Consider the following 25,557-nt stretch of genomic DNA (forward strand, 5'->3'; position numbering starts at 1 on the left):
GCATGGTAGGCAAGGACTGCCCTTCCCCCACATATGCCAGACTGGTGTTGCAGTAGGGCATATACTTTGAAGAGGGATGTTTCCAAGATCTAATGAATATAAAGTATGCACTTGGGTACATAAAGGAAAATGCACTTCACGTTGACAGCCCAGACCTTTACAAAAGTCTGCCTGTTTAAAGTGAAAACCATCTCAGAATGAAAAGAAATTTAGGTAATTCTCCTTAGCGTTTCTGTTTCACATTATAGAATGAAGATCAGAGCCACACAATTTTCCTGCAACCAATGATCCAACTGAATAATGCAAAGGTGGAGGTGGCACTTGTGTTGTTTTCAGTGACTGCTTCATCAAACGAAAACAATGCAATAGCACTTCAGCTTAAATCATATAACTCAATGGGATAAGTCTGCCATTGGGCACAATCAGCCAAAACACTCAAAATGGGCAGGAAATACAACTATTCCATAAACTGAAATTAACACAGAAAATGCTTGAAACACTCAGCAAGTCAGGCAGCATCTGTGGAGAGAGGTTAGTATTTTAGATTAATAACCATGCATGAGACATTAACCTTACCTTCCTCTCTCTGAAGATGCCACCTGATCTGCTGAGTGCTTCCTGCTTTTTCACTTTTTTATTTCAGATTTCCAGCAACTAATGTATTTTGATTTTATTCAATACACTTACTGGCCAGAGACCTTTCAATGATGCAACACAGGTTAAAATGAGATTAATGAACCATTCCTGCTTCATTGTCTTGACATCAACTGTGCCCTTGATTATGTTACCACATACCTCATAACAGGCTTCAGCCACTGTGTTAGTATATTATGTAATCATTATAGGGCATTTCCTATTTTTCAAACTATATTGTTTTAATCTTATCTGGTGGGATATTCTTCATGATCAAGTTCATTTTAATGTTACCACTTCCTGTCAAAATTGCTAAGAAATCCAGTCAATTCTGTATCATTGACTTATAACAACACTCATGCTGTGAGATTAATTACAGAGCATTACTGAAAATGTTTAAGAAAATAACACATTTCTATATATTATTACATATGATTTGTAGTTAAAAACACAGCCAAATTTAATATCTGCACTAGTATTGATTCTGAGCTTCAGTTCCAAGACTGCTCTATGCTCATTTTGCTAAAGAAGATATTAAAAAGCTAGAACTTACTTATAAAATCACCATTTAAAACATAAAGCACGTTCCAGCATGATATATATATATTGAGTTACTTTTTGCAAATACTCTGGTACCCAAAATGAAATCCTTCTAACAGGCACAGCAACTATGGGCAGAATTTAATGACGGGCAGTGAGCTTGGAGGCTGGGGGGGGGGGGGGGGGGGGGGGGGCATTTAATTGGGCCGGAGGGTGTGGGCTGGGGACCCCACTACCTTTTCACTTCCGCCTGATTAAGTCCGGGGTGAAAAGGTTTGTGGACGTTCTTCCCAGATGCTAATTGAGGCCAATAAGTGGGCAATAAATGCTGACTTAAGGGCCTCAATCCACAGCCGCTGGTATTCAACCAGGTGCAGGCAGGCAGGCATGTCACCACACTGGAAGCCCGAAAAGCAAACCACGTCAAGTTAGCTTGCAGGCTTCCACTTAGTGCCTGATCGACAAACCCACCAATGGGGTGGGTGGGGGGTGTGGAGTGGGCACAGTGAAAGTGACCTCCCTCCCTTAGCACCCTCACTCACTTTTGGCCTGGGATCCCTCGTTGATCCTGGGCCTCTGGTGAGTACATTACTGGCTGCTGCCACCACTCCCAGTGGCACTGATGGCAATGGAGAGCTAACAGCCTATGATCTCTGATTTCTGCCCCTAGGATCCTTAATCCAGGGGATACTGACGCTAGCCACTTAAGTGCCTGAGGAACACTTAACACTGACAGGCTTCCAAATAAGAGGCAATTTTGGGTTTCCGCTGGTTCTCCAGCCAGCAGGCGAGACCCCCATCACAATATTTAAATTCTGCCCTATAAATCAATTCAAAGACAGCCTTTTACTATTCAGCTCCATTCAGGTAGTTTCAGTACCAGGAAAATGCATTTTCTGAGAAGATTCCACTCGTCTCACTCTCTCCTACACTCTTCCAAGGATTGAACTGTTGGGAAACAGTAGGTTCCCACATCAACTCACGCTTCCCTGTATTACCTCATTCTTCAAGTAATACAGGACATCTGGGTAATATGGGTACACTACTTGCAAACTGACTGCTGAGATGAAGTCATGAATGACCCCAAATAAGTTTGCAAGTACACTTCTTCCACTCCACAGCACTGTGCAGGGTGCTTCCTACAGAGGCTTTTGCAAATTTCCTGCAACCCTTAACCTCCCAGCCTTTTTTATGCAGCATTCTGCAATTCCATTACACTGGTAGAGCAGTGACAGTTATCCTGATTTTGATGGGGGGGGGAAGGTGCGGGGAGGTGGGTGTTGGCGGTGGTGCTGTCTAATTCCGGTAATCTACAGAGGAATGAAGAAACATGAAACTAAATGCATATGAATGAAACAAAAATTCAATACCTGGAATATATTTGAAATTTGTTTAGTTGTGGAGTTAAATTCACATTATTCTTAACTTTGCCAGTTCAAAACGTAGCACTTTTATAGTTACAATTGGGGAGAATGAAAGTTAATGATGGAAATATATATATTAAATAAAACAGACAGACCGGATTATCTCCAACAGCCGACTACAGATTATTGCAGGTGGAACATGCAGTTTAATTATTAATAATCATTCAATATGGACGTCAATTACATGAAAGCTTCTTGCAGAATCCTGTACATCATAACAAACCGCGTGAATCAGAGCTGTCTTGTTTACAACTAAGTGTCACTCAAAAGGGGCAATCTTTGTCAATTCTTTGCTCTTTCTCCATTCCAATGCTGCTTTTGCTGTTTGTGTCAGTGGAGTAAACATAGAAAGATTTACAGCACAGAAAAGGCCATTTGGCCCATCGTGTCAACTAACCAACATTATGTTAGCTGGCAGGAAGATTTTGTGCCTCATTTTTTTTCTTTCATGTGGCTCTTCACCCTCAATTCTCAGTAACAATCGTAAAAGGTCCAGTGGCCTGCAGTATTGACAACCACTCCCCCCAACCACCACTTCAACAATCAAACACTTGACAGAGGAAATTAAAGAACAAATGTACATAAACTGTTCATGTTTCTTTTCAAGTATCAAAAACATTTCATTGCCTGTTATTAACCACTCCAAATTGGTTCAGTTTATGATATTGCTTCAACCTCTCAATGAATTTACTGTTTTCTGTTCATGTGTAGGTATCTTATTCTCTACATATCTGACCACAATATTCAATGAGAAATTTAAACTTGGACAGATATAGTAAATAAAAGAATATAGCAAACTGTCTTTCAAATTCTTCATTAAGCACACAGATTAGTAGCCACAAGGGTTGGAGGGCAGTAAAAAAATCAAAGCAATTAAATCTCACAATTAAAACTTTTAAGCTGTTAATCCTGGCTTAAATCAAATATTGCAGAAAAAAGAGACATGTCAAAGCTTTTCATCTTGCACTCATCAGGACACTTGGCAAGAAACCTGATGAGTGCAACACGAAAAACTTCAACGTGTCTCTTTTTTCTGCAATACTCAAGTTCTGTACTACCAAACAACTATTTAAATCAAATATTTAATAAATACAACTACAACATCTAACTCATTCAAGTTTTGTTATATTGCTGATGTCATCATCCAGAAAAACCAACCCTGACTATAAAATCCTTTTATTCCTATTTTTCCAAACCTGGAAAAGCAATATAAAAATAAATGGAGCTTGTTCAGGTACTTCTCTAATCAGAGGGCCGAGGGAGGCGCCGACCCGGGACGCGGCAGGGCCGGTGGGGGAGTGGTGAGGGAGGCGCCGACCCGGGACGCGGCAGGGCCGGTGGGGGAGTGGTGAGGGAGGCGCCGACCCGGGACGCGGCAGGGCCGGTGGGGGAGTGGTGAGGGAGGCGCCGACCCGGGACGCGGCAGGGCCGGTGGGGGAGTGGTGAGGGAGGCGCCGACCCGGGACGCGGCAGGGCCGGTGGGGGAGTGGTGAGGGAGGCGCCGACCCGGGACGCGGCAGGGCCGGTGGGGGAGTGGTGAGGGAGGCGCCGACCCGGGACGCGGCAGGGCCGGTGGGGGAGTGGTGAGGGAGGCGCCGACCCGGGACGCGGCAGGGCCGGTGGGGGAGTGGTGAGGGAGGCGCCGACCCGGGACGCGGCAGGGCCGGTGGGGGAGTGGTGAGGGAGGCGCCGACCCGGGACGCGGCAGGGCCGGTGGGGGAGTGGTGAGGGAGGCGCCGACCCGGGACGCGGCAGGGCCGGTGGGGGAGTGGTGAGGGAGGCGCCGACCCGGGACGCGGCAGGGCCGGTGGGGGAGTGGTGAGGGAGGCGCCGACCCGGGACGCGGCAGGGCCGGTGGGGGAGTGGTGAGGGAGGCGCCGACCCGGGACGCGGCAGGGGAGTGGTGAGGGAGGCGCCGACCCGGGACGCGGCAGGGCCGGTGGAGGCGCCGACCCGGGACGCGGCAGGGCCGGTGGAGGCGCCGACCCGGGACGCGGCAGGGCCGAGGGAGGCGCCGACTCGGGACGTGGCAGGAGTAGGGGGAGGAAGCACTGACCTGGGACATGACAGGGGTGGTGGGGGGATGGGGAGGGGGAGGCACCAACCCGGGACGTGACAGTGGTGGTGGGGGGAGGGAGTGGTGAGGGAGGCACTGACTCGGGACATGACGGGGTGGGGTAGGCACCGACGCAGGCTGTGGCAGGAGAGGGGGGCACCAACTCAAGTCGTCAAAGGAGAGGAGGGTAGGGGCACCTACTTAGGTCATGACAGGGGTGCAAGCACGGACTCAGACTGTTCTGACCGGAGTGAATGATGCATGCAGCCTTATTCACTTGTTAAAGCAATGAATTCCAAAAAACCCTAAGAGACACTTAAACTGCAGAAGGTAACTGTAATTAATTCACAGCCCTAGTACCCACTACAGAAGGTACATCAGAAAAACTAGAAATGAGACTGTGTTGCTGTGAGTGATTATAAAACAATGATCCAATCAACAGGCTCATACACCAGAAGGGCAAAGCCCAGCTCATTTATAACTGTTACCTAAATCCTGAGAAGAGATTTCACTGATATCATTCCATAATAGCCAAGGTGTTGTTTTGGCAATTTTAAAGTATGCACTGAGAGTTTGATGATGGTGCTTGTATTCTGTTTTGGGATAGCCCTTGTTAACAGCATAGGTATCAATGCCAAGAGCACGCTGCAGAGATAATTACAAGGAAACGTCATGATTTATTAGAATTCCCTCCCTACAACTTCTCCATCTCACTTTCATCCTTTAAGAAGTTCCTTAAAATCTACCTTTTTGATCAAACTTTTGGTCATCAACCCTCATATCTCCTGTGATTTGCTGTCAAAATTTTCTTTACTAATGTTCCTGTGAAGCACCTTGGGACATTTCGTCACGTCAAAGGTGCTACTTAAATGCAAGATTTTGTTTATCGAACGTATGTTTAAAAGTAACAAAATATAAATATAAGTAAATATAAGAGCAGAACGAAGGTTAGAAGAGATGTTATGTATAAAAGGTGTTGATATTGAAACTATACGTTATTAGGTGCTAGTAAAGCAATTTGTCGTGCGTCGCTTCCTCCCACTCAGAACAAATAGACAAAAAGTTACTTAATAAGTTTGCTTATTAGGCACTTATAAACAGAAAGTTCAGGAATATGGAAAACACTGTCAAACATATATCTGGATTTTTTTTTCCCTAAATGTGTCACTTTGATTCCAACCGCACCCCCCTCCCTCTTTCCAAATCAATATTTTGAAAGTTGCGTTACCAGTCAACATAACCTTACCATTCAGCCTTGCTTGCCTGTTGGACCTTACTCGCAAAAATGTCTAAAGAGAAACAGAAAAGAAAGGTGAAAAATAAACAAGAAGCACTTAAACTGTCAGATTATGTTTGAATATCTGTGAAAAATATGCCTGAAGCAGATAGATTGCAGTGGATTCTCTCAATGCCTAACTATACAGGATGTAAACAAAACCTACTTCCTCCTTGCCATTGGTCTGTTCTGTATCCTCCATTACTGCTGGGTCCATAGCAGGATTAAAGTGGGATAACCTGTTAATATTACTTGGCATGAATGTAGCACCTAGGAACTTTGCAACTTTATAATCCGATCCGGGCAGATCACAGAAACAGAGAGGATGTCATTAGATTCAAACCAAGAGGCGGCATCTTGCTCAGCTTACACCAGGCCTTGGAAACAGCTGGGTCACGTGACCGGAGAGCGAAAGGTGAAAGTGCAAAGTACGAGGCGCACGTGCGCCCATCGGCCGATAGGTGGCAGCAGACTAGCATTGAAGCGCGAAGTGCCTGGATTTCATCGCAGTCTGCTTTTCGAACCAGAGCTTCTCGTGAATCAGTGGCTGATTTTTGTACCAGATCATTCATTTATCAAATCATTGCACAGGATTGATTTAGAATATTTTCTGCATTGAAAACACGAAGCAAACAAAATCAATTTTTGATCAGCTTTAGAAATAAGTGGGAAAAAAAACACTGCAACTTGTTAAAGGAGTGCCTTGGGTTGAAAATTCTTCACTGTACTGATACCCAGTCATTGGAATTGGTAAAAGGGTAGCTCAGATTTGTCAGTGGGCAATAAGCTTTTAAAATGATGTGACTTTTTTTTAAATGGAAAGAAAGATGAATTCGTTTTCAACTTGTTTTACACATCAACTAATATTAATCTGAGTAAATTACAAGATTCAACTGAGGAACTTTAGATGAAGTTTAGATGATGTTCCACACTGCTCCAGTGGACTGCAAGTTTTCTAAATCATTTTTGATAGCAACATATACCATACTAATTTTTTAATTAATCTTTTTGTGGGTAGGCACTCCAGCAAAGTGCGAGGTTGTGATGATGTAATGTTGAACAGAGGGTGCAGCACTTATCATGCCCTATAATATGAAGGATAATTACAACAATGGCAGTGTGGTATTCCAAGAGTGGGAATAGCTTTCATGTTATACACTATTTGGCATAAATTATTGCAACTATTTTGCAGGCATACCTGTAAAAATCACAACTTCAGCATCATGTGCCCATAGGTGCAGAGAGAGAATACCCATAAGCATCAATACCTTTTTGTTTGTCCTCAAAATGTTGGCAAGGCCACATTTAGCGACCATCTCAAGTTGCTCTGAGAAGGTGTTAAGGCTTCTTCGTAACAACTGAGCAACAGGTAATTATTATTTTTCCCTGATAGTGAACAATTAGGCAACATTTCAACATACGGGGGTCATATATTCAGTCAACTCATGTTGGAACAGCCTGAAGGGGAAAAAAACTTGTTAAAAGCAAACAAAAATGAGATGGAAGACAACAGCTGAAAGAGAGTCTCATGGAGAGAAGATTCTTAGATATTTTGTCCCTTCTGCATGAGAGGGGTTAATGATAGCACAACACAGTAAAACACACATTTTCATCAACTACAGGAGAATGTCAATTATCCAAACTATTTATAATTAGAAGAGGTGAGGATCCAATAATTCACTTGCTGAGATACTCAAACACCAATTAATTCATGCACACAAGGTTTTTTCTTTCTCTATGTAGGAAGAGAATCATAGCGCATACTGGACCAAAGGAGGCCATTCAACCCATCATGTCTGTGCCTGGCCTTTGAAAGAGCTATCCATGAGTCCCACTCCCCTGATTTTTCCGTAAAACCCTTCAATTCTATTCCTTTTGAAAGTTATTATTGAATCTATTTCCACCACCCTTTCAAGCAGTACCTTCCAAATCACACTGTTAATTGTGTATTAATTGTAATTAATGGTAAGCAAGCAATGGCCGTTAACTAAGGTATTCACTTGTGCCCCTAGAAAATGGAAGAAATTGAAATTCTGGTTGTTGGGTTAAGATATACATATTTGTAATGTGTAACTCTGTAAATAAATGCTTAGAAAATTGTCTGAAGATTAGTTTCATTTCTGCCCTTTACCAGCTGGCTTTCTGAAATAATAACTACTCACCATGCAAAACAAATTCTACTCATTTTCCATCTAGTCTTTTGCCAATTATTGCCTCCCTAGGTGGAGGTAATATTTTTACTGTTAGTCTGCTTGTCTGTCAAAAACTAAAGGATGGATTTCAATTAAAATTGGTACACAAATAGGCTACAACCCAAGGAAGAACTGATTAGTTTTTGGCAAACATGCAGATCTGGATCCAGATCCTGGAATTTCCATAAGGGTCCATTCACATTGAGGGATAAGGCAAATTGACTTTTTTTTTTAAAATGCTGCGGGTTGTTTTATTTGGAATATTGTCGATCATCTTAGCTGCTGTGGTGGAATTTGTCACAGCTGTCAAAATGTGGGCAGAGTTTTCAGAGCAGATTGTGGATTGGCCTGAAGCCTCCTCGGTGATACAGAAGCTCTTTAAAACATATTTTCTTTTTCAGCTTTGTGGTTACACAGCATCAACCTGGCAGGGAAAAGCCTTGAGGAAGAGCTGCCTAATTGTAATAACATTGACTTATCAACGTGGCAGAGGTATAAGCTCTGCAAAGTGCCCTCTTCACTTGTTGTATGTGTGATTGTTCTGGAATAGAATTGTCACTGAGTATTTTTCTTCATTGGCAATATATGTGACATTCTATATATCTCAAACAGTGTAATCTCACCCAAGGTGTGATTTCAGTGATGAATAACAATTTCAGTATTAATTACATCTATTATTTCTGTTACACATTTACAATGCACTCCAACAAATATTTTTATATATCATCAATAAAAGCAAAGCAAAATGATTCGACTTTAAGAGATTAACACTTCGCTGAATTTACAATCATGGAAGAAGGCAAGTGCAATAACAAAAATAAATAAAAACACAATTTTGCAGGATCACATTCTTTCTAAGTTACTGTAATTAGGCAATACAATAGAAAGTTACTCTGCTTACGCAGATTGTCCTCCTTTGGGTGGGGAGGGGATCGCAGGGGTAAATGGGGTTGCTTTGGGGTAAAGATGGCTACATGGTGAGATCTCTTTGGTGCTGAGGTATCCCCCAGATGTTTTGTCCAGCAATGGAAGTTTGGAACCAAATTAAATCCTTGGGCACGCACAGTAAGATTGATGCTAAACCTGGCAGGCTTCAGGGCAGTTGATAATTGACCAGCCAGTCCAGCTCATCAATGGAACTTGGAGAGGTAGATATGTGGGGCAGGGATTCTTTTCACTCAGCTCCACATAATTTTTTAAGCTGCTGTTCAATGGTGAAGTAGCAGGAAGCTTACTAATGTGTGTGCTGGTAGGCTGTATGAGCCCTAGCTGGTTAAACTGCAGCAGTACCCATGTACATACTTAGGGGTCTCTCAGCTTTGGCGCTACCAACCTTTACCTAAAACATTTGATCTGAGGTAAGTTGGGTCTGATGTGCACTCGACGTAAGAAAAATGTAAGCTTATAGCCTTGTGCATTTTTCAGCAGCATGGATTGGAGACTCTTAAACACAGGTTTTCGCACAGATTAGGCAATGGCAAAAGGAGAAAACACTTCTTAGTAACCAGCATCCGCAGTAGCTTTTAGCTTTTTGTTTTTATCTCTTAGTAACATTGATTCATTTCTTTTAAAAGCATTCATGACATGCAACAGGAACAAATAAATCTGTACACAAGGGGTAGAGATTAAACATTTACTCAAAATTTTAATTGCAAAGAATGGGCAAAGTGTGTTAAATTTACTTGAACAATCATTATTTTTCAAATCAAACAGGAAAATTAACATTATTTTAGTGATAGTGATGCCTCAAATGATGAAGCATTTTATTTTCTCATTTTTATTTGACAGTTAAAACTGTTCAGATAAAAATGTCATAATTCTGTGCTTAGTTCATACATTTTGTAGACACGCTAAAGTTAGACAAGTAGAACAATTTCTGTCCCCACCAAAATAATCACTTTATCATCATCGTTATTTGCACTAATTGTTATTACTTTTTTTCTTTGGAAGGATAAATCAACCCGATTTTGGTCATTATTCAAGCGTATGTGTGTAAACTCCAACTGAAATCAGATTTGACTATGATGGTCCCTGTGATTGAATAGCTTGCCAAAACTCTCCACCCAAGTTAACAAATGAATGGTTGCTTGTTCAAGGTAAAGCAGAGCTATCGATGTCTGAGGAACAACATATCAGCACAAGTTAAAGCTTTTGAGTTAGAAGAGAAATTGGAAAATAAACGTTTAAAGATATTTTTTGTTTGTTTTTAAACTATATGCTATAATTAAAAATCAGGAAAACTTTGGTCATTTGCTGTTCAGAGCCAACCTATGTTAAAGCACTTTGTTTTAATTATAATAGTTATTTTTATTGACCTAGTTTTCTTAAGCTTATTAGGGCTTTTTAGCTCAATTGGACTTTTCCATAATGCTTTTATTAGAATAACATTTTTTTTTATTGTTTTACTAGTTACAAAAAAAAAACATAAAAAATGTGATATGTGTAAGCATTCCTGCAATTCCTCAGTTAAAAGAATCTTTTATTTTTTTGCTTTTGATCCCACCACTGGGAGTGTCCAAGGAAACCCATTCCCAACTCCTCAATGTTATTATCAGTTTAACCATAAGAATTTGGTTCAAAACAGCACAGGATGCTTGATGTAATGGATACTACTTTACCCCAACCCTTGCATATGATGGCACGGGCCAACTGATAACCTAACTACAAGTGAAATCATGAGTACAAATTAATTTCCAACTGTGCCATGGCACATCATGTCGAGGCATCAAAATGAATGATCCCATGGAGCTGCCCGTTTCTCTTCCAGCTATTTTTTTCATGGAGTGAGTCTGTGATCATTGACGCTTATGCTCTTGCAGACACAACTCTAAAAAGGTTACCATCACCAGCTCTTCAAAAAAGATCAAACAAGCAACTGAAGCTGATAATGTGATGTCCTTTGCCTAGAGCTCACGCAACTTGAAACTTGTGTTTTTTGGGGGAGATGGCATTATTAACAATTTCTCAAACATTTTGGCTAGGATATATTTATCTAATAATGGAATTCTACCACATAAAAACCCTGTCATTTTTTAATGGCCTATTACTTTTAAGTAAAAGCTCCTGGAAAGTGGAAGAGAATGCCCTTCAGACTGATTTAATGACAAACCAATCACTTGTTACCAGTGATTCTTCAAAGGTGCTGTTTGACTGACACAATGAAGTTTGTGCAACATTTCAGGACAAATCACATTATTTTGATTTTTTTAAAAATAATAATTGCATGTTGAGGTCATTGCCCAGAAGACTCACTCCAGGATCACTTTCTACTTTCATCATCACTCACTGTAAGGCTTCGATTTTTAAAAGGGATCACACTTCTGAAAATTCTTACTTAAAATGGGCCTTGATGATGAGACTTCCCATTTAAATTATTGTAAAGTGAATCCTATTGGTGACACACAATATAAATTCAGTCTTGTTGATGAGGTTCTTTTTAAAAAGATTTCCTGATAGTGACATCTCTTCCCCCTAAAAAAAAATCAAAATAGTTGCAACATTGCCCACATATGCATAAGAATCACTTTACACCTGGGTTCTTACAACAGGCAATGGATACCGTTCTTTCCCCAATCCCACCTGGTATCTGTCTGAATGATGAGTGTCATCTGCAGAGAGAGGCGACGCTGTAGGAGATTCCCCTTCCCTTTTAATTGGTGCTGATAGCAGAACAGACTGCAGAAAGAGAAAAAAAACATCCATCAAAGAAGCATCATTTGCAATACAACATTCCATGAGTAGTGAATATGAAAAACCCCATGTCAGACATTGGAAAATATTAATCTTGTTGAAATAGGATTACAATTCATATTGTTAAAGGAGCACAGATACCGATGCAACAAGGACCACAGAAACCTGGTAGTGGATCAGAGCACAGGCTCTTCTCACCAACTGAAAGCCTGTGCTGGCTACCTGCTTCTCTTCCTCAGAGTCATTCTTCTTTATTTCTTACTACCAATATTTCTGCGTTTTCATGAGAAATGAAACAATGCAATCACAACCATTATAAATACGCTCAGGTGATCAGTTATAATGCCAAGGTAACATACATGTTTCGCTATCCTAGTTTATCCCCTAGTCTACATAAATGTTTTTTCCTTTCTACCCATCTTCTTATTGATAGTGCCAGTGTGATTGAAAATCATGGGGGCAAATTCATATATTGCAACTCTGTATCACAGCAGAGGGTTAGTGAACCTTAACAGCGTCTTTCTAGAGCTTGAATGGATTGTAAAACATTCAACTACATGTGTGCTTACACTGTTAACTAAGAATTGTGACAAAGCAGTTGCTGCATTGTAGTGATGATCGAGTTGTAGAATAAACCTTGGGATCCAGACCATAAGTAGAACCCAGAGAGAAGCAACGTGAAACTCCCTGAAGAGGATAGTCTTGCATCCCTTTGGTTTGCCACTACATGAAGTATAACAAATCAACTTGCATTTAAATATAAAGTGCTTTATATATATATATATATTTTCTATATATATTTATATTGTGCTTTTAACATAGTAAAAGTACTCCTTCATACTTTGATTAGTTTTATCATACATTCTGCAACGAAACTGAGATAAGTACGATTTCTCTAGAAAGGACTAAGGGATAAATGTTGCATTTCTAACTTGCCTCAGTTGGAATTAAGCTGAAGGGGCAACATTTAATGTGCCAGACACTTAGAACATGAACAACTGTTACACTGTACATTCAAATGAGTCAGCAGTTCTGTTTAATACAGTAATAGTAACTCGGCAATAGTGTTGTAACATTGAAAACCTTGGCTTGGGCCAGAGTTATACCAGAAACAAACTCATTAGCTGCATGCAATGTTATGTTAACATATACAAAGTAATAACATTGCAGTGGCAGTCTATTATATATCAATAAAGCACTTAGGATGAGAATCATAATAAAAGTGAGGAGCATGTATGAAAAAGCCCATATGCTCCATTAAGCCCACTCTTTCCAACGGGGCAGAAATGACTTATACAGTTACGCATTCTCAAGTTATTCAATCTGCTGTGAGAGGCAAATAACCACTCAGAGCATTTCCATGAAAAGAAAATTCAGTGTAACCTTTATTTGAGTCCAAAGGCTGTTGAGCAAAACTCCAGGATATCCATCTACCGTTCATGTGCCCTAACCTGCTCCGTTAGTCCCAAGAAAACATGACCCATTATATAACAATTCCAAGAATTGTTATTATCTGATCCTATACATATTATTGTAAATTCAATCTCTTTCACAATTAGATATTTTGTCCTGGTCTTTTTAAAAGGATTTAATCAACATAATGTTCACTACTTTTGATAGGAATCTGTTCTACATATCTACAACTCTATGGGGAAAAAGCAATTTTTTCTAATCTCTAGTCTTGCTTGAGGCTTGTCAATTTTGTACTCGTGTGCTCTAGTCCTACAATCAAATTTTAAGTTAAATAACCTGCTTGCATCCACGTTATCCCTACCTTGCGGCATTTTAAAAACCCGAATCACGCCATATCTTTTTTTTCCCAACGTCAACAAGGCAGATTCTGTCAGTCTATCCTCATTACATAGCACCGAGTGTTAGAATCATCCTTGTCACTCTGTTCCCAATCATTCACATAAAACCATTGTGAAATCAGAGAGTCAGTAACTCAGGCATGGGAAACAGGATTGGCACATCTCTGCATCTAGTATTTAAATGGTAACACATCCATAATCTACTATGAAAGAAAACAAATTATTACTAAGAAATGTAATTAGTATTGATTGGTTATTTCTGCTGTCGATTTATCCACTATTTTGTTTTAAATGATGATGACATCATAAGGGAAACTGGTGGAGAGGAGGTATTAAGGCTGACAGTGTGAAACAGCTGAATTAACAACATCAGAGGTTTATTCAGTAACCCAGGATTCACCAAACATATTAATCCAGAGTGTCTGATAGTTAATTTCTTATGCAATGGTCATACCCAATAGCTGCTCCTTGTCAAATGCTGCCTCTACCCCACAATCCCCATGAGACCAGTGAACTCTCACTAATTAAACAAAAATATATGTACATATTTTAATCAGCAGAAACAAACAGGAAGAAAAGTATGCTAAGGGGAATCCTAATTCTTTGTAAATGTTTAATTTATAAAAGACGTCTCGACAGGGAGACTTCTTCTTTAACCACTGATTTATCATTTCCTTCTTCTCTAGTCCTATGGCTGGTCTGATGTCCAGGATGTACTGAGACAGTATTTTTGTAATGTAAATTATTCTCTTTTCCCTTCCAAAACCTTTTATTCTAAATAGAGGTCAAATGATTAATAGAGCACAATAGTTTTAGTCAAGTAGAAGCTCATTCCTGTATTAATCAAAGAACTGAATAATCTGTGTTCTCCCTATGCAGACAGTGGAATTAAACGTTATGTATTGGTTTCATACTTTTGGCCAGCTGCTAAAGCAAGGCCCATTTATTTCACAGCCTCCGAGATCCATGGAGACGACCTCTGAAAAATGTAGGGCCGAACTAATCCCAAACATGTCAATCTCAAGCCCTCTTCTACATACAGCTTACAGTTCAGCTTAATAAACTATTCTTAAATACTGTGGAGCTGCTCACTTCCAAACACCTCCCTTGCATGCGTAAGTGATAGTGCAGAGCCATTGATACGAAATAATACTGTCCTTCTCGAGCTGTAGTGTATTATAGGAGTGTCACAAATAATAGATCTTTTAATGCCAAACAGTCGTGGGTTTTTCTGGGTGAATAATTAATTATTTGATGATGACAGAAAGGAAGCTGTTACAATTTCAACATTTTACTTTTTTAATGATAAGTACTGTTATTTTAAACTGAAATGCAGAAATGAGACACTATCAATCATCCAACACTGTAAAACATATTCCATTTTTCATGAGAGCCAAGAGTTGGAGTTGCCAGTTGTGGTACTCAGCTAGATGAATACATAGCTGATGGGTCGTGCCCCACTGGAATAGTATAGGAATTAACAGTATTCACTCACGCCAAAGTCGAACATTCAAAAGCCTAAAACTGGACTGAAGGAGTGAAAGTGGAGGAACAGTTGGTACAATTTTATGCAGCTGTAATTTTGTCTTTAGTACGTGCCTTGTAAATAAAATATATTTACTAAATGTAGTGCAGTCACCTAGTGGTAAAATATTAATCCTCGATCACTTACCAACCTATAGTGATACCGACTGCAAAATATCATTAATATTCAGAAGCTGGTTTGGCCTTTAAATCCTTTCTATCATGTCCAATATCAGGTGTTCACTAGGCATACACAGCTCAATCTGACACCAGAGAATCAGATATTTTAGTGATGAGCACAGAGCGTGGATTGTTCATTAATGACTGATATACATGAATACGTGGTTGAGAGTTTTGCTCCCAACTGGGTCACGTGTTCGAGTCCCAGGTGTTGCCTGTCTCTTGAACTTGCGCAATTCACTTTGGATGACCTTCATTTCTCAGCTGTGTAGAATGCTGGACAATAACAACCTTTTCCATCCGGCAACTTGTGACTACCCCTTCCCATAAATCATACTTCCTTCTGGATAATGCAAAGGGCATTAGTAGCATATTATGAAAAGGTTGGCAATCAAATGGAGGAAAATGCACAGTGTCGAACAGCCTTCAAGATGGAAAAAATATTTTTATTTTATTTAAATACATGTTCCGGTAATAAAAGTTGGACTTAAGGAGAAAATCAATGTGACTCTCAACCACTTAAAATTAATGAGAAGCATTGTAACTTTGTTACTACAAACTTCTGCTGGAATATTTTCATAAATCTTACCAGAAGCTACATTAAAGCCAATTAAAGCCCTTGCTATGAAGAATTAATTCTACCAGTGCTAGTTTTACAATAATTGTTTGCAATCTTAATTCCAACAATTTGGTGCTGTGTTGACTAAATTTCTTATTTGTCTATACAATAAATGATTGAGAGTTAAGCTATTACAAAAATGTCCTGGTTGTTATCCTGCTGGAATGGGAACAGTATACCTTCCAGATTGAATGGGGAGATTTCATAGTGCCTGCAAGAACAGGAAACGCGATGGGCTTAATTAGGCAGGAGCTGAAATTTAGCTTTCCCAGCGGCGGGTTCAAATTTAGAGATTAACTCAGTGGCAGGTTTGTGGCGGGTCGGGCCTCACGACATCCCATGGCGAGTTCCTACTTGTAATACATTTGTAATTACATCCTACCTTCCTGATAAAAGCAGCGGCACCCAGGAATCTCGTGGCACCCAGCTCTTGTTCATTTAAAGGCGGCGTGCAACAGTCGGCTTTGTACAGTCGTGTCTGAGGTTAGCGGTTTTCCTTGTAACTCTGTGGCACAAGGGAGGGGAGCAAGAGAATTGCAGCTTGTTTGGAGGCTTGGGAGCTGCAAGGGCAGGTCAATGGTGGGGGCTGGAGGGAGGTGGAAGTGGGGCCAGCACATGGAGGAATGATAGAGGGATCCAAGGGAGGTTATTGAGTGGGGCGGGATTGGGGGCATGGAAGAGTGAAATGGGAAAGGCCTGTCATCCTGAGTGTGGTAGGAGGTGGTGGGAACGGTAGGTCAAGGTAAGAAAATAAGGAGCCTAAAGGGTGGTGTCAGTACTACCCACAGGTAAATCCATCTTAGGGTGTTGGTTGGCAGAGTCCTTATAGAGATTTGAGTTCACCTACAACACTCCAATTGTCCCCACTGAGAGTGATTTTGGACAATGTTGTTTATAATGCATAGAAAGAAAGGTCAGCTGAGCCTGCAAGTTCAGTCATTTCCCACAGAGTGGCAAGTACAACACTGGACATGACCATGAGCATTCAATAAAGATTAAATGCAAAAATTGTTTCTTCCACAATAAAGAAATGTCTCTAATCCCCCTGTAACCATCAATGCTTGACAACCACAAGGTGTGCCAGTACATTTATCTCTCTGACCAAGCTAGTCTCAATAAATAATGATACACACATGAATAAAGTGAAACCAACGTAATGTGAAATATTTACAAATGAAATTTAAATTTGAAAAACACCATGACACCTTTGTGCTCTCAATAAGTCTTATGTTAATGGCAATGAAGTTGGACAGGGAAGTTGTGGCCATGATGAAGAGCCTCCTTGTTTGTCCAGGAGGCTCTTTTGTAGCCTTCCCATATCTGCTGAATTGTCAGCTGACAGCGGGTTTCACCACTATAAAGCTTCCTCCGCTGTGTGATTGCACGTGCATGCCGCCGGCACTTTAAATGTTAACTGGAATCGTGTGGGAACCAGCAAAAGGCAAGAGAGCGGAAGTGGTGCCCACTTCCTGTTCCATCATGGTGCCACGGTTAAAATTCAGCCCAATCTTTTGAGGTTCAGATAGAAACAACCACCCAGAAGTGCAACCTTGAGCTGATTGAAATTCATGTATAATAGTAACCGTGTAAATTTAAATGATACAAAGGAAAATCCAAGAATGCTAACAAAATATATTATCTTAGATTGTTATTAACTGGCCAATATTACACCTTCCATAGACAGTGATGCTGAACTTTAAAGCTTTTTTTAAACAGTAAAGACTAAGGGGGAAAAATGTTTAACCTTTTTGTGACATCAATTAGCAGGCCTTCCATTTTGCCTCTCTATTTGATGAGGAGGAGCAACAAAAAATGGGATTTGGTAAAACAGAGTTGAATCTACACCAGAAGTGGAAGACAACCTCTTTTTTTAACCCAATTTAACAATAATTTCAAGACTGCCAACACTCCTGCATTTAGCAGATTATGATCTTCTACCTTCCATGCCTTGGAATTGTGAAGGATTGTGTCTGTAAATCATTACATTTCTCTTGTATTCTCTAGTAGGAGAAAAATTATATGGAAGTGCAGCTATCCCAGCATCCATAGCAGTAGTGAAAGCCCTCTATCAAAACTATAGCCAAGGTTGCACTACATACCTCACAAAGCTAGGAAAAGCTGACAGCCTCAAAAAAAAGTTGACCATTAAGAAACAGCCCTGAGTATAGATCTATGACATGCAGCCACAGTGAAAGAGCAGGTTTGTCATGAATACAGTTGCAGACATACTCACTATTTTCATCATTTGCATAATAGACTATTGTAGCAAAAGATGTGAGGATTTTTCCTCGTGCTTGTGGGAAAAATTAGGGACAATTATGCTCTCCAGGTCCCTACTTGGTGCACAGTAGGCCCAACATACCAGACATGCACTGTGCATTTGAGTGGACTGCCCAGAGTTTTCCTGACGTATGCCATTTGCATGGGCTGAATATACATCAGAGCTGCTGAAGAGACTCAAAAATTAATAATTGTAGAAAACTCCAAAAACAGACAATTTGTTACTTACCTCAGAAGGTTCAAGGGAGAGGCCCTTTGTCAGACACCCCACACTTGCCATCTCATGGTCAAGTAAAGAGAAAACTAAGGTAGGAGGGCAAGGGCAGGCCTCTCCCTCCTCACCAGCATAGGCTGGAACACGGATTTTCAACTCTGGACTCTGCATTGAAACTTCAGATCATATATGTGAAACTTGTACAATTAGCATGTACAATCAGTCATGGTCCCTTCCTGGTCAACATCCATTTGGCCCCTGCTGAAAACTGCAAATGTGGATATTGAGGGAAAGCAGAATTGGGCTTAACAGTGATATTCCCCAGTGAAAACAGGTTGCTAACACTCATGGCCATGTAGATTCAAATGTGATGATTAGCCACTAGGATAAGCTACTGAAGGTTGGGAGGACTCCAAAAACAGTCGAAAATTTGGGGGATGGGGGAATCTTTTGTTATCTTGAAAAAGAACATTTTAAAATGCAGTTTTATTCAAAAATCAGATCATCAGCAGTACCCTCCATTATAGTGTTTACACCATGTGAAAGGAAAGAGGATGTTAAAAGCATTTTGATGGAAGTATTCGTAATGTTACAGCACCAAGTGAGAGTAAAGGGCAATGCCTTTTGCAGTATGTTACCAGAATACTCAATGCTTTGATATGTTTCTGCTACACTGGGCTCTATAGCAAGCACAAAATCAAGGGGCTCCTGCGACTCATCCACCTGTCCTCTCCCTCCTTTATTTCATTCTGTGTTTGAAGAAAGGGTGGTGTGCAGGTCAGCAGTTGTGCTGAGAGACTGAGAAACGATAAAAGCGAGGAAAAATTAATCAAAAAAATAATTTGCCCAGCATGATTAAAAAACATAACTTTTACACAACCGCCTAGCTCAGCACAAGTGACATTTGCAAGAGGGAAAAGTATCTTCAAAAGGTAAGAGCTTAAAAATAATAATTCATGGCTTTTCAACCTTTTACATGATGTTCCCCCACCAGCTAATTTTAGGTTTAATGGCAGCAAGGCAATTAATCTTTGCAAGCCTGGTGGCTCCAACACCTCTGACTTCAAGACAGCTCCTTTTTAGAGAGAAGCATTAGACATCTTTCCCTTGCTATTTTCTATCCCACAAATTAATCTTCGTCGTACATCTCCAAAATGAATTGAAATTGCCAGCACATTGTAAATATTGTTTCCCTACGCATGCAGGATCATGTGTCATAAAGTGAATGGAAGTGCATTTCCCTCTGACATTTTGTTAACTGAATTCCCTTTAAGGCAGCCATTTGAGACTATTAAGTGCTATCCCCTCATTTACAGATGGCTGAAAGTAAAAATCTGGGAGTCTCTCTGTCCCGATCTCTTTTCCCTGCCACTGGAATGATTTTTTTAAAAAACCACAGCTCTATAAGAAGCTAATTCCTCAGTTCTATATATTTTTTCCTTTGCTTGGACAAGTACTTTAGCCCTTAAATCAGTTACAATTTAAAAATTATGTGCCAAACTCTCTGGCGCTATAAATTTTATTTTGAATTTTCCGTTGATTCCCACAATCACTGAATAGATGCAGGGTTAAGGATCATGTCACATCACCACAAGAATGTACCAACTATTCACTTGAGAAGAGTGTTCCCTACTACACCACCGTGAGATGTCTAATTGTTCCAATTTCACAGAATTGTTGCAATGCAGGAGGCCATTTGGCCCATCCTGTCTGCATCGGCTCTTCGAATGAGCATTTCACCTAGTGCCATTTTCCTGTCTTCTCTCCATAACCCTGCAGATTGTTTCTTTTCAAATAATCATTTAATTCCCTCTTGAATGCCTCAATCAAACCGGCCTCCACCATACTCTCAGGCAGTGCATTCTAGACCCTACCCCACTTGCTGTGTGAAAATTTGTTTTTCATATCACTTTTGCTTCTTTTCCCAATTACTGGAAATTTGTGCCCTCATTCTCGATCCTTTCACAAGTGGGAGCAGTTTCTCCCTATCTACTCTGTCCAGATCCCTCATGAATTTGAATAACTGTCAAATCTCCTCTCAGCCTTCTTTTCTCCAAGGAAAAGAATTCCAACTTATCCAATCTTACCCAATCTTACTTCATAGCTGAGGTTCCTCATCCCTGGAACCAAGCTGTGGAACTTGTGGAATCAAAAATTGTTGCTGTGTGAAATGATGAGTAAATTTAAATAGGCTTTCCTCTTCTTGGGAAGGGATTAGCTGGCATTGTTCAAACCAGATTCTGATGGTAACAAAGTATGAAAGATCTTGACTCATAAGACGTGAAATGTAATTTTGTTCACTTTTAATTTTGTTCCACAGTACAGGGGAGAAAAGCACAAAGTCAGGAGTTTGGCAAAACAGGCTTGCAATGATGCTAGTGAATTAATTTTATGATATGTAACTAATGCATAGTATCTGTGGGGTTGCAAGGATACAATTTGTAGGGCCTTTAGCTCTTCTGTTCTTTAAATCCAACTCCTCTTGCCACTAATTCAGCTACAAAGGCACAGAAGGCAGTGAATGCAGAAATGAAACATCAGAATTTTGCAGAATGTTCTTCACTGTCTGGGAATTGAAGTACATTGTTAAAACAGTAATAGGGGGACATTGTACTCAACATGACTTGTGCCCTAACTGATGTGAAAGGTAGACGATGAGCAGAATCGTCCCAGAATGGTCCCACTGGCCGCATGTGGGGAGGCAATGTCGTTGTGGTGTTGTAAAAGTGTGAATTCAGGGTAATGCCTTGGGGACCCGGGTTCAAATCCCGCCACGGGAGATGGTGGCATTTGAATTCAATAAAAATATGGAATTAAAAGTCTAATGATGACCATGAAACCATTGTCGATTGTCGTAAAAACCCACCCTTTATGGAAGGAAATCTGCCGTCCTTACCTGGTCTGGCCTACACGTGACTCCAGGCCCACAGCAATGTGGTTGACTCTTAAATTCCCTCTGAAATGGCCTAGCAAGCCACCCAGTTGCATCAAACCGCTACAAAGTCTCAAAAAAGGAATGAAACCGGACTGACCACCCGGCATCAACCTAGGCACCGGAAACAACAACGACAAACTCAGCCCTGTTGACCCTACAAAGTCCTCCTTACTAACACCCGGGGACTAGTGCCCAAAATTGGGAGAGCTGTCTCACAAACTAGTCAAGCAACAACCTGACAGACATCCTCACGGAATTATATCTTACAGATAATGTCCCAGACACCACCATCATGATCCCTGGGTATGTCCTGTCCCATTGGCAGGACAGGCCCAGCAAAGACGGCGGCACAGTGGGATACAGTCAGGAGGGAGTTGCCTTGGGAGTCCTCAACATCAACTCTGGACCCCATGAAGTCTTATAGCATAAGGTCAAATATGGGCAAAGGAACTTCCTGCTGATTACTAGGTACCACCTTCCCTCAGCTAATGAATTAATGCTCCTCCATGTTGAACACCACTTGGAGGAAGCACTGGGGCTGGCAAGGGTGCAGAATGTACTCTGGGTGGGGGACTTCAATGTCCATCACCAAGAGTGGTTCGGTAGCACCACTACTGACCGCGCTGGCTGAGTCCTAAAGGACATAGCTGTTCGACTGGGTCTGTGGCAGGTGGTGTGGGAACCAACAAGAGGGAAAAACACACTTGACCTCATCCTCACCGACCTGCCTGCCACAGATGCATCTGTCCATGACAGTATCAGTAGGAGAGATCACTGCACAGTTGTTGAGGAGATGAAGTCCTGCCTTCACATTGAGGATAACCTCCATAACGCTCCCTTTGTCTTTTTGTCCATGACATCTTTGTCAATCTTTCCTTAGCCCTATGGCTGGCTTTCCACCCAGCTTCACCTGCTCCACCCCCCTTAAACAGTATAAATTTCATCACATTTCTACTTCTCTTTAGCTCTGAAGAAGGGTCATACAGACTTGAAACGTTAACTCTGTTTTTCTCTCCACAGATGCTGTCAGACCTGCTGAGTTTTTCCAGCATTTTCTGTTTTTATTCCAGATTTCCAGCATCCACAGTATTTTGCTTTTAATTATACAATCTGTAACCTCATGGCCAAGCATATTCCCCACTCTACCATTGCCATCAAGCCAGGGGATCAACCCTGGCTCAATGAACAGTGGCAGGAGGGCATGCCAGGAGCAGCACCAGGCATACTAGAAATGAGGTTTAAACCTGGTAAAGCTATAACACAGGAAGACTTGCGTGCCAAACAGCATAAGCAGCAAGTGATAGACAGAGCGATCCCATAACCAACGGATCAGATCTAAACTCTGCAGTCCTGCCACATCCAGCCATGAATGGTGATGGGCAATTAAACAACTCAAGGGAGGAGGAGGCTCCACAAATATCTCCATCCTGAATGATGGGGGAGCCCAGCACATTGGTGCAAAAGTTAAGGCTGAAGCATTTGCTACAATTTTCAGCCAGAAGTGCCGAATGGATGATCCATCTCTGTCTCCTCCAGAGGTCCCCAGCATCACAGATGCCCGTCTTCAAACAATTTAATTCACTCCATGTGATATCAAGAAATGGTTGAAGGCATTGGATACTGCAAAGGCTACGGGCCCTGACAATATTCTGGCAATAGAACTGAAAACTTGTGCTCCAGAACTTGCCGCACCCCTAGTCAAGCTGTTCCAGTACAGCTACAACACTGGCATCGACCCACCAAATGGAAAATTGCCCAGGTATGTCCTGTGCACAAAAAACAGGACAAATCCAACCCAGCCAATTACCGTCCTATCAGTCCACTCTTGATCATCAGTAAAGTAATGGAAGCAGCACTTGCTTAGCAACTACCTGCTCACTGATGCCCGGTTTGGATTCTGCCAGGGCCACTCAGCTCCTGACCTCATTACGAGGGGAGGAGGGAGTCCGGAGGGGAGGAGGGAGTCCGGAGGGGAGGAGGGAGTCCGGAGGGGAGGAGGGAGTCCGGGTTGCGCCCCTGTGGGCCAGCTGCTCCCTCTGCAGTGACAGAGGACGAGGTTAAGGGGGGGTCACAGACAAAGGGGAGTTGAAGGGAGAGGACAGCCTTTGAGATTGCTGAGTGGATAACCCAGAGGTGTCCAGCTGCCGCTCCTCCTCCCTTTGGGTGACCAAAGGCCCCGGCCTGGTTCCTTGAGGGGAAGAAGCACCTGTGGGAACATAAAGATGCCCGGTTTCCCTCTCGCATTCCCACTGCAGGAAACTCACCCATGGCTACCGCAATGGAGTGCAGGTCTGCGCGCATCTCCGCGTTCTGCTGGACCAGGGTCTCTATGGCATCTGCCATCCTGCCCATGGCGACCTCCATATGTACACATGTGGGCACTACTTCAGCAGAGATCAGGCGGACGCACTCCTCCAACTCACATGCCACTCTGTTGAGGGCTTCCAACAGTTCTGCATGAAGTTCCCCCACCTTCTACTGACTCTCCACGGTGAGTTGGAAGGCCGAATCCAGAAGCTTGTCATCTGACTCAGACCTCACAGATGCCTCTTCCCCAGTGCTGGGGAGCTTGGCTGAACCTGCCTCCTCCTGCTGCGGACACATGTCCATGCAGTGACCACCAGACTGTGAACCTCAGCCTGCTCTAGATCTAGCTCCCACCGAGGTGTGTGTCTCTGTGCTGGTGGAGGGTGTGGATAAGCGTTGTGACGGGTCTTCCAGGTTTCTTATTTCCAGCTCTTCAATGGAGGAAGTATCCTCTTCATTGGAGGTGAGGGCCTGGATAGAGCTGAGGGACTGACTGACTGAGGGTGTCGGTTGCTCGGTAGAGCTCCCTGTAAACCAAAATAGAGATAATTAGTGCATGGCAACAGAGTCAAAAGCAGGAGAGAGAGCACTCACATTTGCGTTGAGAGAGTGATGATAGGGTGCAGGATCCTCACATGGGTGTTTGCCACCAACCTCACTGTCGCCGCAGGCACAGTCCACGTCCTCACCAATCAACATGATGGCACACTCCTCAAAGTGAGTGAAGGCCCTAATGTGGGCCACTCCACCGCTCCCACACCCCGATTCTGGGAGCTCTCCCTACTGATGTTAGCCAGTTTCTCTTGCATAATAACATATGGAGAGTGTGAGAGCAGATGCATGGCACTGCATGGAATGTTTGTCTGGTGAGCAGAGCCATGGACGGGATAAGGATGCGAGCTCCAGAGGTTATGAACCTGATGGAGATGTGAGGGTGTGTGTGAGAGTTAGTGATATTGTCCCTTAAAGTGTGAGATCCCTGTGGATGTGTGACAGGTTTGAGAATATGAGAGTTGAGAGTGATGAGAAGAGTGACTTACCCTGGCGGAACGGATGAGACCATTCATGCTCTTCCTGCACTAGGTGGCTGTCCTCTTTTGCATGGCGTTGGCATTGACCATCACTGTCACCACCTCTCATACTAGATTGGTGACCTTGCTTGCTGTCCTTCGCTCAGAGTGGGGGAGAAGACATCGCAGCGGGCTTTCACTGCATCCAGTAGGTGCTTGAGAGGCATCACTAAATCGGGGGGCAGAATGTTTCCTCCATTTGGCAGCCATCAGTTCACAGCAGCGTCCTATCCCTTGACGAGTGCTAGCTCCGTGCAGGGGCAGCCATTAAACATGGCACCTGGTTTACTGAAGGACTGAGGTGATGGTGGGATGGACGAATCAGAGGCTGCCCCGCCAGCAACCCGGCGTGTTTGCCAGGAATGCATGATTAATGAGGTGGGATTGGGGCAGTGCAGAGCAAAAACCCACCATTGTTTTTTATTCATTCATGGGATGTGGGCTTCGCTGGCTGGGCCAGCATTTATTGCCCATTGCTAGTTGCATTTGAGAAGGTGGTAGTGACCTGCCTTCTTGAACTGCTGCAGTCCCTGTGGTGTCGGTACACCCACAGTGCTGTTGGGGAGGGAGTTCCAGGATTTTGACCCAGCGACAGTGAAGGAACGGCGATATATTTCCAAGTCAGTATGGTGTGTGGCTTGGAGGGGAACTTCCAGGTGGTGGTGTTCCCATCTATCTGCTGACCTTGTCCTTCTAGATGGTAGCAGTTGTGGTTTGGAAGGTGCTGTCGAAGGAGCCTTGGTGAGTTTCTGCAGCGCATCTTGTAGATGGTACACACTGCTGCTACTGAACGTCGGCGGTGGAGG

The 25,557-nt window shown here is 42.3% G+C and overlaps 1 protein-coding gene and 1 long non-coding RNA gene across 7 annotated transcripts in view; one reads left to right on the forward strand and one right to left on the reverse strand.

Annotated features, from left to right (window-relative positions):
• Positions 1-11,677, forward strand: part of LOC144692317 (uncharacterized) — a 55,801-nt gene extending 44,124 nt beyond the window's left edge. The window contains exons 2-3 of the long non-coding RNA XR_013579306.1: positions 8,523-8,613; positions 10,072-11,677. This is a non-coding gene — a long non-coding RNA (uncharacterized LOC144692317). The remainder of the gene's footprint in view (positions 1-8,522; positions 8,614-10,071) is intronic.
• rnf220a (ring finger protein 220a) overlaps positions 1-25,557 on the reverse strand; it is a 514,999-nt gene that overhangs the window by 150,731 nt on the left and 338,711 nt on the right. For 5 of the 6 annotated variants that reach the window (XM_078560991.1, XM_078560995.1, XM_078560994.1 and 2 more), the window contains exons 5-6: positions 11,701-11,796; positions 5,900-5,942 (exon numbers count right to left, since the gene is read on the reverse strand). In XM_078560991.1, coding sequence (XP_078417117.1) covers positions 5,900-5,942; positions 11,701-11,796 — 139 coding nt within the window. Of the gene's footprint in view, positions 1-5,899; positions 5,943-6,095; positions 6,339-11,700; positions 11,797-25,557 lie in introns of those variants that run through there. The other variant, XM_078560996.1, reaches the window with a different exon arrangement.

The sequence above is a fragment of the Cetorhinus maximus genome, chromosome 17 (assembly GCF_964194155.1).
Source record: "Cetorhinus maximus chromosome 17, sCetMax3.hap1.1, whole genome shotgun sequence".
In the NCBI taxonomy this organism is placed as follows: Eukaryota; Metazoa; Chordata; class Chondrichthyes; order Lamniformes; family Cetorhinidae; genus Cetorhinus; species Cetorhinus maximus.